This window comes from Pogonomyrmex barbatus, unplaced genomic scaffold (assembly GCF_055798465.1).
Source record: "Pogonomyrmex barbatus isolate J1 unplaced genomic scaffold, ASM5579846v1 scaffold8, whole genome shotgun sequence".
NCBI classification, from domain to species: Eukaryota; Metazoa; Arthropoda; class Insecta; order Hymenoptera; family Formicidae; genus Pogonomyrmex; species Pogonomyrmex barbatus.
The window spans coordinates 4,132,533-4,147,004 of NW_028297182.1; the positions used below are offsets into that span (position 1 = coordinate 4,132,533).

The following is a 14,472-nucleotide window of genomic DNA, read 5'->3' on the forward strand; positions in this document are numbered from 1 at the left end:
TGTAATCTTTGCCGCTTTACGATAATAGGCCTGTTCTTTTTAATTGAACATTCTTGCACAATTTATCATTCATTTTTTCTTTCAGTATTCAGAAAAAAAAAGATGAACCATGCAAGAAATTCAGCTAAAAAAGGATCAGGCCTAATCACAATTATGTTGCGGACAAATTCACATCGTTTGTATATGCAAGATGGAGATCCAGAAGAAAAAAGGGTGCAAGGCTTCGAGCATCCCTAGCTGCTCCTGCGCCCTTATTGCTCTAGTTACGTCACTGGCCGGTCGTCCGGCCGAACAGACATCGTCATAGTGAAAATCCGCCAGTTACGGTGGGGTTGCAAGGGTGAGCGCACGTTACGTTCTCGACGTCGCCGGTTGTGAGCGAGTTTTTCCTCGGAGGAAAGGAGCGTCCAGCGGAAGGAAAGGAAACAGACGTCTCGAGGAAATATCCTCGATCGGCCGTTTCTCAGCGCGGAAACCTGTGCACGGAGCGATACGGAGCGGAGCTGAAAGCTGAGCACGGCGCAGCGCGTGGAGGCGGAACGGAGCACGCTCCTCATCGATCCTCGACGGCGCAGGTAAATCCCGGGTGCGCCCTTATTTCTCGCGACGGGGCGAACGGCGACGCTGCGAAGGACCGGCGCAAAGAATTGGGAAAAGAGAAAAAAAAAAAGAGATACGATGAATTTGAGAAATATGAAGAATCTTTGAATTAATTTCCTGCGAGTATTAAAGAGGGTATTCGTAGGCGAATCCTGTCGTGTCTTTATTTCTCGATATTCCATTCCGGGGATGTAACGGGAAAAGCGAAAAATCCGCGAGATTTGGGGGAGGGGGGGAGGGACGAGGGAAGTAAGAAGTCGGAATCACGGGAACCTCTCGAAGGTTTCACAAATACATAATGACTTTTCACATTTCAATTTACCGTTGTGAAAAAAAGGTTCGACAAATCGCTGTCGATGATTGAAATTTCCTCATCACGATGGGGAAATATTCTTTTCTATATATTCCTGATTTCGGCGAATCTCGTGACCCCGATAGAATACCGCCTGACATTTTGCGAAGCACGAATAACCTCCCACACTTCGATATACACTTCGTCATTAAGGAATCGATAGTGCCGATGAGGATAAGGCAAATCTATAGCAGGGAAATTCTATATGTCGGTATGAAATATCACCGCGGTATCGCCGCGTTTGTATTGACGTGAAGAAATTTCAGCGGCAGTTTTGCACAATTGAATTCTCAACTGAGATTATTATTAAATTTTCTCTTGACGTATGACGTAAATTATTGCTGTATGAAGGACAAGTCGTAAAATGTGTCGTGTATTTTGCAAAATTTGACTCTGACTCGTAAATCATTTTCCTATACACGATATATTTTCGCGCGTAAAAATGCATTTTCTTCGCAAAGCTTCTCGTTATCTGCGTACAAATCTACACCTACGCGTCCAAACTTCTATTTGTTATAAAGAAAGGAAAAAAATAATTTATTTTCGTTCCTCGTAAAAAATTCACGAGAACGTAGGGAAACATCGCTCTGCTCGCAAGAACCGGGCGAATCGTCTACTTTCACACGAAGAAAATCTTGTTGTATGCTCTCTGTGTTTTCTGAAGAAAACTGAAATTGAGTCTCCAAAATTCTATTATTCTCAACGTCATAAGTCACACGACGAGGAGGAGAAAGGGTGGGGTGAGGGTGCCACTCCATCAAAATTCCAACGGATCGTCGCCGTTCTGTTTTGTCGGAATTTCATGCGATTAGATTGGGATTAATTTACGCTCGTCTTATTTTTTTCTCGTTCTACACACAAATTGCTCGTCGGGGACAGCTAAACTTCTCCTTTGATCGGGCAGGAACGCTAGTTCATCGGCCGACATGCCTGAGTATCGATCCGCGCTTTATTCCGCGATATCGCTCGCTCTCCTTTAAGACTTATCGACCTCGTAAGTTGCACGAACCGGCCGCATGTCTAGCCGCATAAAAATTTTATTAATAGCAACACCTGCATTTTAATAAGACCGTATTATATTTCCTAACGTCTCGCAGCGCTCGAGAATATTTTATTAAAAATAAAAAAAAACGAAATAACCGAACTCGGTGGCTCGAATAAGGTGGAAACACGTTACGCCGATTTTCCGATTTATTGATTCTTACGTGATATGTAATGTAAATTGATTCTTCCGCAGTTTAATTAATAATATCGTATGAAATTAACGCGGAAATTAATATACTACGCGTGATAATAATTGTCTTTATGAATTGCAGCTTCAAACGTTTATTATTTTTTTTAGAATAACAGACAAATAGCGATAAATGTTCTGTAATATTTGGCGCTTACATCTCTTAAGTTTATGGAATGATCCTTTCATGTTTAAACACGTTCTACGTTTGAAAGAACATTGTCACAAATCACATTCAGCTCACAATCATCCGTATATCTGGTTTCCTTCTTGGTAATTTTAACAATTTATACAGCCACTAATGAATGCAGCACATTAAAGGATTTCTTTAGACATGTTTTAGTTGTTTCAGCACAGTTAAGTAGAAAAAAAAATGTAATTGTCGAAGAATATCAGCCACGAAGCGAACGGAAAAAAGGATCGGCTGATAATTCGCTTCGCAGGAATGCCTGCCATGTAGAATACGATACGCTCTCGATAACGCGATAACTAATGGGAAATTAGAAACTGAGAGATCTGTTATACGCTTCAATTATCTATTAACTCCCGATATCAAATGTTTATTCCGGTACTTATCATCGGCATCATATTTGTAAATGTTGATGCCGCTATTGTACAGGCTCGTCATCAACTGTAGCAAATTTTCTACGGCGAAACGAATCCTCCTTAATGAACAGCGCGCGGGACGTAAAAAAGATTTGTTATCAAACGCGATTCGCTGATTGAGCGAATTTCGTGACGCGTGCAAATCATGCACTCGTCGTATGTCTCCAGTGTCGATAACGGAAATGCGAAGACGCGTAGTGGCCGCAATAACGCGGAATCTTTCCAGTCTGCCGATTAGCCTGTTGTGAGACGTTGTGATTATCCCCGTGTCGGCCTTGGCGCGATAATGACTCTTGACGCTGCATGACGTCTCACTCTCGCGAAGATAACGAGAATGTTTGAATTATGATTAACCGCGCGGAAGTTGACTATCCTCTGTCTGAGACTCCTGTCGAGACGTGCGCAGGTATTTTATTTACGCGCGATGTCATTTTTCTTTATTGTATATTTATATATTTACTGAGACAAGGAAAACGCACGCGCGAGAGAGGGAGAAAGAGAGAGATGGTGTGCTCGTTTCTATTTATCTCCACGGTTTTTAGAAAAAAAGATTCCAGTAAAGGAATTTGTGTAAGACCACCCGCGAAGTACGAGATTTGAGTAAATCTCACTGCAACACGCAATGTATTTAGATTGTATAATCTCACGACAAAATGATGTTATGACTTTTGTATGACTTGAAATATTGACATCAAACAGCTTTTATCCGATTGTTCTTCAGAGCAAGAAGTTATCCGAGACATTCGGTTCTTTTTAATTATCTAAACATATAATACACAAATAAGTACTCGCAGGGGATTATTTTTCATGAAGAAGCTTCATTCTTTCTTTCTATATATATAATATATATAACATCAAAATTGGTATAATAATATTTCTATCATTTTAATTTTTTATAAGTTTTTGAAATCCTCAATCTTTCGATATTTTAACAAATAACTATTTCTCTTTTTGTCTCTTTTCGATTAACTTTTCTAGTCTCAAAGAATGGTAAAAATTATTTTTTAAAAATGTTTATAGAATATTAAATCATTTTTTATATATTAAAAAATATATAAAAATACTATATAAATTGATTATTTGAAATAAAATTATTTTATTTGAGATTAAAATTTAATAAAAATTTAATAAAATTACTGTAATTAAAATTATGTAACGAATAAATAAGGAAAGGAGGAAAGAAGAAATAAATAAGAAAAAAGAAAAAATAGAGAATAAATAAAGGAGAATAAATAAAGGAAAGAAGGAAAATCATTAATGAAAATTACTAACTGAAAATTATTAGTCGTTTAGACATTTAATCTTTAGACTTCAAAACATCGATAACATCAGAAATAATCAAATTCTAATTACGAGAAATCTTGAATAATTTGCGCAAAACAAATCTGCATCTGATCACGTTAACGCGAAACAGATTTAAAAATATGTGATTTCCACAACGAACAATCTTCATTTGCTGCGGAACACCCCATATATATATATTCATTTATATATTTCGATTATATTTTCCTTCGCGCCATTCTTATTCCACATAAAATAATTAACCATTTAATTCCACATACATACAGCATACTTTATCGCGACTCGCTCGAGGAGATTAACAGTGACGTCTTTTTTTAAGTCTTCTCTTTCTTTCTATCCACGATATTCTCTTCATTGCGCGCAGTAACCTAATTATAGAATGGAATTGTTATCTAACGACCGCGCGAATAACGGCGCTTACGCATTTACGCAATCTTATGTTTCGTCGTTCGATACCTTTTTTTCCTCTATTGCTTCGTAAACGTTGGTACGTGAGTACGCAGTAAAATCTAACGATCTCTCTCGTCATCTCACTCTATTCTTCTGCGTCTGTTTTCCTCTTCTCGTCAATCGCGTTATCGATCGCACGGAGTTCGTGTATCGTTTTGCGTCAACCGCATGACGAGGCTGATTTGCATTTCTTGAGAACCGCGCGACGCGATATCAGAAAGAGACAGAAATAGGGCATGTAATATAACGCAATAAGAGTGCAAATCGACTTAATAAAAAATTCGAAAAAAAGGAGCAAAAGTTTATAATTTAAAGTAATTAATCGTGATTAAATTCTGAAGGGATCAATCATAGATAAGAAAATTTAAAATAAATGTGATACAGAATATCCTAGAATATAAGATTCTGTCGCTTTTATTGAAAATTATAGATGCGTACGTAATATCATTATTATATTTATATATAAGAAACATTGCACGGACTATAATATTAATAAAAGCGTGTGTTACGAGATTATTAATAACACATTCATATAAAACAAGTTTAGTTACATTCTTATGAATATTGAAAGAAATATAAACGTATGAAATTGAATCATAATCAACACGAAATGATTGAACGATGCCTATTAATTTTTCGTTATCTTTCATCAAATTGACAAAGATACACGACTATCATTTTTTATTATAGATGTAAAATTCTTGATGTACTCTTTTTGCGACGTTAAAATTTATGTATTTCTGACATTCATAATTTTCACGTTTAGAGAGTAACATCCGATTCTAGAATTTTCACATTCATATACTGCGTGTGTTTAATAATAGACAGTTTTCACAATTTACGCCTTTGAATAATAAACATTTGAATTCTAGAACTTCAATATTTATAGATTGAGAGTTTATTAATAAGCAGATTTTTAAACAAGATAGTATAAGTAGTCTAATTGTAACTAAAATAATTTGTCAAGCAAAATTTAACTCACATTTTCTCATAATTTTTAAAGTTTTACACGTTTAATAAAATTTACACGCACACACATCATTGTCTCTCAACACAAAATTAATGCAAAATCCATGTAATGAATATTCAGTCGGTTAATAAGACATTATCTTCCAAAGCGCACTCCAAAATTCTCCATTCATTTTTTTATTAACTGAATGCAACAAATGTTTTATAGCACTCCATATTATTTTATTTTAACATGATTTGTCACAATACGAAGAATATCGCCACGCAATAGCATTCCTATCGGACCAATTCATAGTCAAGAAATATATTAACTAGCGTACTTTGGCCCAAGTTTTTCTTTGTGTCGTGTTTCTTTAAACTGTTATTTTTCACTGCTCATACAACAGGCAGTTACAAAGTACAACGCTCTATCCTAAAGCCTTTTAATCTGTTATTCTACAATTCATTCAATGTGTCAAAGACTTTAATTTTTATCTTAAAATTTCTAACGTCTCTTGAGACCTTCCATAAATAATGAGATTTCCCGACGTGTAATGTTAATATAGAATCTCTACTTCAAACACATCCGTCGGACATTTTTTCCAGGAGTATTGACCCGCATACAAATCCCTTTCGAACCGATTAGATGTTCATTTTATCGCAGTTATCGTAAAGCGCGTTGCATATACGATAAGCTTGGATTTGATACGCGCGGGATTAATGGCGCTTGAAACAATTCCAGGAAATGATATTTCTCCGATCGTTGACAGAATTACGAATCGTACAGGCAAATGTAAGCGGTTACGATTAGACGACGACAATAAGTAGCGTTATTTCGCGCAGATGTGCGAATTGGAGCAGACGGGCAGGCCGGACGGAAGAAGATAGAGATACGAGGAGAGCCAGAGAGAGAGGGAATGGCAGATGTGCTTGCAACGTGCTGTTTTACACGCGAGATATGATGTTAACGAGTACGAGATCAAATGGGACACCGCCTTGTCCTTGTTAAATTCTATTAACATAAATCTTTGCTCGGCAAAACTTACACCGTATACGTACACAACAATTCCAAACGTTAAACAGATATTGCTTACTGCGAGTGACCTAAACTCGTATTTTTTGTGAATTCTAATAAAGATTCTCGCTTAGTCACTAAAAAGATATAAGATTATATAAGTTTCTCAGCATTACTTTGTAAGCTTTTGCAGAAAGTCTCGGAAAATATACCATAAATTTTTTTTATGATAAAGAATTACTGTACGCACAAGTTTCGAAACAAAGATAAAGTATTCTGAAGTGTATATTGTAATATTAATAAGTGTAAGTGTAATATTGTAATAGATAATAGCTTGAAAAATAGTTACCATAATGGTGAAAGCACTGAAATATTTTCACCTATAAGGAATCCTGGAACAAAATAGACGTTACAAATTATTTCTCAACTTTGAATTAGTCTAGTGGAAATTTTGTTTGCTGTTAGTCTGGTAAAGTTTGACGATGAGTTTCTAGAATATTAACAATATAAATGCTAAACTCATTTATTATACATTCAATGCTAAGCCAGAATACAGGCAAGAAGTTTTCAATTTCCGAGCGAATCAATGTATTGCATTTACCAAGATCGATAAGACTTGTATTTTCACATACTTTAAATAATCCTTGTTTATCTTCGTTTTTATAAAATGTAACACCTGTCAGATGTCAGCTATCAATTATTAAATATTGTATGTCGTTGTTATTTATTTCTTCTTAGTACGTAGAACTGTATGTAATAAAAGTTTTTGAACATCGATATTTATGACAATTGAAAAACATTGAGAGTATATCAAAATAGTCGAGATAATTACGTGTATCTCAATTATTCGTATTTGGATTATTTATTTATCCGTAAATTAAAACTTGTTTAATAATGAAAAATGATACTTAATATTTAATGATGAAGAACGGTACTGAATTTTTATTCATAATAAAAGGCAATAGATCTTTTTAATTATTGGTTATCTGTGTTATTATCACAGTCAACATAAACGTCGTTAAAGCGTCTAACAAAGATATTATACTAAAAGTGTAAAGATAAGTACGGATGATATACGTTTAAATTTTAGTCTGACTAAAGTGCTACGTGTCATCTCGCTTCGTCGACGAGATAAACAAAAAGAAACAAAATAAGCCAACGCGTTTGTTCCAAAATAATTCATCGCGGAATTCGAAAATGATGTGTTTCGGAATTCAGATGACGAATCTTGATCGAGGACATTGAAATAATTGGCTCAAGAATAGTTAACGCATTCAAAACTTCATTAATATGAAAACCGTGTTAAAATCATCGCGTCATTCAGACCAAGATATTCGAAAACGAGAGACACGTCGGAACAAGTTATTTTCGAGACGACACGTGCTTCGCGACACGTTTGCTTCAAAAGGACTCATCACGAAATCCAGAGCGAAAGGCGAAGCGAGCGAGCGAGAGAGAGAGAGAGAGAGAGAGAGAGAGAGAGAGAGAGAGAGAGGTGGGAAACGAATGAATTAATTAAATCGCCGCAGGCAATGCGCCGTTTTCGTCGCGTACTTCGCGTAATGATTAGCCGTACCTGAAAGGAGGCGCTTGAAATTGCGTAGAACAAATCGCTGCGAAACTAAACGCATCGTCCTAGAAGAAAAAAAAAAAGAGAGAAGAAAAAAAAGATTTCAGAATGAACGACCTCGAGACGTCGCAGAAGCATGCTCCGGAACAATTTGCATCGGAACTCGTCGGCGTGCCAAGAGAGGAAGGCGCTTCGGAGTGCGGCGCGGTGCGGAAGGCGCTTCGTGGTGCGACGCGGCGAGAATTAAGAGGGGCGAAGCGCCGCATTGGCACAGAGGGAGGACGCGCCAGAGAAGGGGTAGGTGAGGGGGAAGGCGACGTACGTCGACGAGAGCGACGAAGCGAGGCTCGCCGAGTCTCGCGCGAGAGCAAGAGAAAAGGAACTACTGTCTAGAGACTGGAAGGGGAGGGAAGAAAGGGCAGGGAGGGGGAGCTTTTTCGGTTTTTAACGACATCCGAGCGTCGCCGTCTCAGTGCCCGTCCGACTCGTAGTTGGTGTATATGTGTTGGATTGTTATTTTTGTTCCTTCTCTAGCCAAAAAAAAAATATATATATATATATATATATATATAGATAATCGGAGCCGAACGATCTGGGAGGAGGCAGAGAAGTCGTTACTCAGAACTCACAGAACGCCCTTCTCCCTCTGTCAGACAGTTCGCAGTCGATCGTATATTTCGTACCGATTGCTCCCACGATCGATCGAGCAAAAATAGTTAACAACTCCGAATTGAACTGAATTGAATTGTTACAGTGGTGAGATCACGAAACGTGCACGCGGTAAATATTTTGCGGAATTTTCGAACGTGTTTTCTCATCCGAGCCGAGGACTTCGTGGAAACGATCCGATTGATAGTCGATAAATCGATCACATCACGGATAACGGACAGTCGAGGATCGTGCGAAGGACCTGTCTTTAAGGCGGTGCCGACCGGCGAGCAAGAAGACGCACGCAACTCTCCGGAAAGGCCTGCCTATCGCATTTTAGTTCTACCGGTAAGGAGAATCTTATATGCCACGTCGACTATCGAAGAATTACAAATGCGCCGGTTCGTGTAAATGCAACTCTTCGCGGTGAAATCCGTCGGACTTTTTTTTGAAGCAATCTATTAAAATCCATAGCATAACTCAAATACCATTAAAAAATTTAATTGATCTAAAATTATCGGGAATGACTCATAGTGGATTCGTAATATAAATAGAATATTGCTCGATAGTTACAGGGACCTCAAAATTTCGAAACATTTATTTCTTTTTGAGCGATTCGTCAAAGAGCAGGATGGAAGATATATATGGTGAGACGAAAATTGCAAAATATGCAATTTTAACTTGTTTTTTTAGAAACGTATAGAAATATGGAATGTGAGATAACGTGTTTGAAAGTTGTATTTATATTACCAAAATGCATATTCAAACACATGACTGATGTAATTCAAAGATAAATATGTAATTTATGAGTCAAGAATATGAATATTTCATATTCTGTCTATAACTTATTGAGCTTATATCGATATTTACTAAGTTTACATTTATTTATATTTCTAGAAAATGAAAATATTAATATAGTTAAAAATTTGTTTAAAACTTTTTGTTTAAAATATCTTATATAGAATATCTTGAAATCTGAGTTTCGAAAAGTAGAAGAAAATTAAAGAAAGAAATAGTGTATTTTAAAAAAGTACATAAAATTTCGGATTTGTTCATAATGAAATCAATATATATTTTTTAAAAACACCCTGTATATAGAGAGAGACGCTGGTCGCCAAGTGTCCAATGCTCTCATAAGTAAACCCAGTCCTGACATATAACGTTCTTCCACACGTGTAATCCTTTTCTTCTTTTTAGTTCTTCCCCTCTCTTTTGCGCCGCTTTGGCGAGAAACGAGTCTCGAAATGAACAGGTTAAAATACGATAAATATGTTACGTGCATTCTTATGCATTTTAAGCAGTCACGTTTTCACTACCGTGACGGAATGTGAGAAATACGTAATAAATTTTCAGTAATAAATTTTCTTTTCAAAAAAACGATTAGAAATAGATTATTTTTTCAAAAAAACAATTTGTTACAACTAAAAAGAAAATCATTTTTTTTAATATGAAATTTTATCTTTATATTTGGTGTTTTGTGATGTTATTTTTTAGCATTAACATTGGGTTTTTCCTCGCTTTAGCAAGAGCATATAGCAGGAAGTATAATAATTTGAAAATTTTATTTTTTATCACTATATATATATATATATTTTAAAAATTTCTTCGGTAAAAATTTCGCAGTTTCTTTATTTTGTAATAATTTTATACTGTAATTGTAGTCGTGAACGTATTTTCGTAGTAAATACTTTATACGATTGTGACGGTGATCGAAAGTGCATCAAAATACTTCTCAATTGCAATTTGTCGAAAAATATAGCTATGAAGTGAGGCAAGCTATTTTTGTAACTCCCCCATATCACACAACTTCTCGCTTATCGCGGCGCATAAATGCAGTGCAAAGACGATTAACCTATTATCGCGTCTTGTACACTGATTTCTAATTCGGAACTATAACGCAATTCCAATGATAACATTACGAATGTGAGAGTACGTTTCCTCTCCGGTCCCGAAATGACCGGAATAGCTTGAGGATAATTTTGGAACACCACCATCATGGATTCCTGATCCTGACTAACCCGCATGCGGTCTGGAAGGAAATACCTCAATCCTAAAAGCCTATTCCGCACATGCAGTAACTATTTGTAATAAAACCCGTGAAACAATTGTTAAAAGTAATTATATCGATATACATATATAATACGCAATCTCGTGAAAGTTGATTGATTACGTCCAATTCAAATTTCATTAACATCGTGCGTGATAATATATCATTTGCCACGCATTTACATGATTATCAATATAAAATATCTACGCCCTATCATTCTCTTCTCATGTTTATCTCTTAATCCCCAAAATCATATATGATTACACTGTTATTTTCTGTTTGTATATTTGATATTTGAAGCACGTTTTCCGTTTGTGTATCTGATGCGAGCATGACAGAAGAACGTGATACACTTCTCTTCAATTCCGACGTTTCGTTTTCAGGAGACGTATTATGAAAATGAGCGCGAAATGAATTCCAAATCAGAATTATTTGCTTGTCGCCTAGATTTTTGTCTTTTTTCGAAAAAAAAAAAAAAAATTTTCGGAAATAAATACATTCTCAAAAAAATCGTACTTCTTAAAATCGTCGATTCTCAAAATCTTTTTGCCTTTATAGTTCCTGAGTATGTTTTAAATTTTTTATTACTCCATCGATCGTCGAAAATCCGTCCAGGCAGCTTTGGAGTCGCCTCGTTGAACTCGTTTCAGACACACCCTGTATGTCGTATCGATCGCTCACTCGCTCGTTCGCTCGTTCGCTCGTTCGCTTCCTCCACTTGTTCCTATCGCACGTGGTTACACTCGTCAGAGGTGGTCAACCTTCACGAGTTTGCCGGTCGTCGCTTTTTCAGCGGATTCTTTGGCGCGCTTTCAAGCTGCGTGTTCAACGTTAAACGGGGATTCCACCTGATTTTTATTCCATATCGGCATTGGACACGACTTTCACATATTGGACTTACATGCGTGAAATTACGGAATTGCAAAACGTGAGGGCGAGTCGGTGCATTTTCTGATTTTGAATGGACCGTTAAATAAAAATAAACACACGAGCTTATAATCTCTCTATATTTACGCAATTCTCTACGACCGTTTATCAGAAATTATTAAAGGCCGGTCGTACTCTTTTCCTTTTTTAACTTCTAATGTTACATAAATGCGAATTATTATCGGATATAAGGGAATCGAATATTAAGGGAAAAATGTTCCATTTTCTATTATCGGTCTAATTACAAACTTTTATAATGAAAATGATTTAATGACTCGGCAAATAACTTGTTGACTTTTTTCGAAAATATTATAATTTTTATTTTTATCTGATTTGTTCTCCTCTTTTGCGTATTAATTTTGAATATGTCAACACTCAATAAAAATTATGCTATTTATCTCTTAATCGGTTCGATAAGATTCGCGCGATAAAATCGAGCACGACGTCATAATATCTAACTAAGCCAATAAAAATTATTTTAGAAAAAAAATCAAAGACTGAAAGTCAATAGAAAAGTAGAACACGTGCCATTCTTTCTATTAGCGATTAAGTTTTCAATTAATAAAATCGCGATTCTTGGAAAGCTCACGCGTATATTTCTCGGATATCAGATTTCGATACGGATATCTGTATTTCGAAGTATTTCGAAGGAGGGAGGAGGAAAAAGAACGGAAGGGAGAAACGGGACGGAGAACGGGAAATTGAATTGAAGAATGGTTATTGAATAATTGACCACGCTCTGTACATCGGTCGACCACGTGAATGCGCCGATCTCTTTTGACGTATTCTCTTCGTTCTGTTTACACACCGATCGTCTACGCTGCCGACGCGACGACGCGACGCTGTTACGCTTAATGAATATGCGCTAGCTTTACGTAATGCCGACAATGCGATATCCCGCGAAGAAATCGTTCCGCCCGATTCTCCCCCTCGTCGTCCCACTCCGTCGTTCACGCGATCTCAACCCCTGAATGCGCAGTTATACGTGGCGTCTATCCGTCCCAGGGTCGAATATATACCAACGAACTATAATAATTCGCATAATTATAAGTTTACGAATCGGGAGAGAGAGGAGGGAACAATTCTATTTTCCATTTAAAAGATATAAATTAAATCATGCGCATTTTAAATGACATCTGAGACATTAAGATATGAAAAAATTTAAATTTCGTCTATTGCAGTGCGCATTTGTCACGAACGACTAGAATAATAATAGAGTGAAATAACAATAGCACTTGAAAAAAAAAAAAATGTTTATGACTGCGATACAAAAAAAAAATTACATTTATTTACGTCGCAAAAATTACTTATTAGTTAATGATTGAACGTAGATCATAAAAAAATATATTTTAATTTTTCTTGTAAGTTAATTACGTTTTTGTACGTTATCCTGAAATGACGAAAACATTTATTTATATCGTTTATAGTATATATATATAAGAAAAAAAATAGAGAAGAGTTCAAACAATTAAGAGTTCGGAATGACGTGTTAAATTTTTCTTTTCTCGCCTTTCAGATTAAGATTATGAGTTCCGAGCCGTGGACTTTGCCTCCGAAGCAAGGTCTATATGACCCTACCCTCGAACGAGAAGCTTGTGGTGTTGGTTTTATCGTCGCCATTGATGGGAAGAGGTCGCACAAGGTGAGTCGCTTTTAAGCTTCGCTTGTCTCTTACGTGTAAAGTTCGAAGAACGACCGCATCTCTCGCGAGTGTCGCGTTTGATCTTTGTAATCTATTACAGATGTACATCTATATATTGCGTCATATTGCATAAAGCTTATGAAAAAAATACAACAAAGATATGATAAATAGCTAATTATAGCAAATAGTCGCGCATACTAATGAATTCTTAAATTAGACAAATATTAGAAACAATTCAAAACTGTAGACGATAAAAAGTTTAAAATAACTGCATCATTGTCTTCAAGCTGCAAAAAGAAGGATCGAAGGTTTTTATATAACATCGAGTTAAGATTGCCCCCTTAGAATTGCGCGTAGTTTGAGTAATATATAGATGCCACTTATACAGAATATATATATAGAAAAAAAAACGATTAGATAAAACCAGGAATGTAAACTAACAGCAATAATTATGTAACAAAAAAAAAGCAAGAGTTCTCCAGCTTAGGTGATAAATGGCTCATTGATAATAAATGAATACAATTTTGTGATTTTTTTTTTTTTACATCACACTAGATAAGGAGGCTGTTGGACCGGATTTAATCTAATATTTACAGTTTGTTATCTGCGAATTTCAGATCGTTCGAGATGCTCAGATATTGTCGGCGCGAATGAATCATAGGGGAGCATGCGCCTGTGATAATGACACTGGTGACGGCGCCGGTGTGCTTTGCGCAATACCGCACGATTACTATGCCAATGAAATTCGGTAAGACGCTCCAAGCGAGTTGCTGATCTTCATCGAGATTGAATCTAGTTTCTGAAATCCTTATTATTCTCTTATATATTTATGAGATACGTCCGAGCAAGCGGCTCGAGCCAAAATGTTCATGCCACGTTTGTCTTTAAATATGACCCCGTCTGACTCTGAGAGTTTAATTTTCGTTACATAAATTGTTGTCGTGAAAAATCACAAAATTACGCTATCGTATCAATTTCAATTTTAATATCTATGCAATTTTTATTCGAACATTTAAGAATAAGACTTGACGAATAATTTATATCGCGATCAAAGGAACGATCACATTGTAATCATAAATTTACAAATTCTTCATCTCTTCAAATATCTTGTTTTTCAATTATGCACAGAATTAT

The 14,472-nt window shown here is 36.1% G+C and overlaps 1 protein-coding gene across 2 annotated transcripts in view; it reads left to right on the forward strand.

Moving 5' to 3' along the window:
* The first annotated feature begins 300 nt into the window (after positions 1-300).
* The window catches only part of LOC105424147 (uncharacterized), a 33,405-nt gene continuing 19,233 nt past the window's right edge, over positions 301-14,472 (forward strand). Inside the window, exons 1-4 of one of the 2 annotated variants that reach the window (XM_011634233.3) lie at positions 301-575; positions 8,829-9,070; positions 13,213-13,338; positions 13,956-14,086. In XM_011634233.3, coding sequence (XP_011632535.2) covers positions 13,222-13,338; positions 13,956-14,086 — 248 coding nt within the window. In that variant the 5' untranslated portion in view covers positions 301-575; positions 8,829-9,070; positions 13,213-13,221. The remainder of the gene's footprint in view (positions 576-8,828; positions 9,071-13,212; positions 13,339-13,955; positions 14,087-14,472) is intronic. The other variant, XM_089083797.1, reaches the window with a different exon arrangement.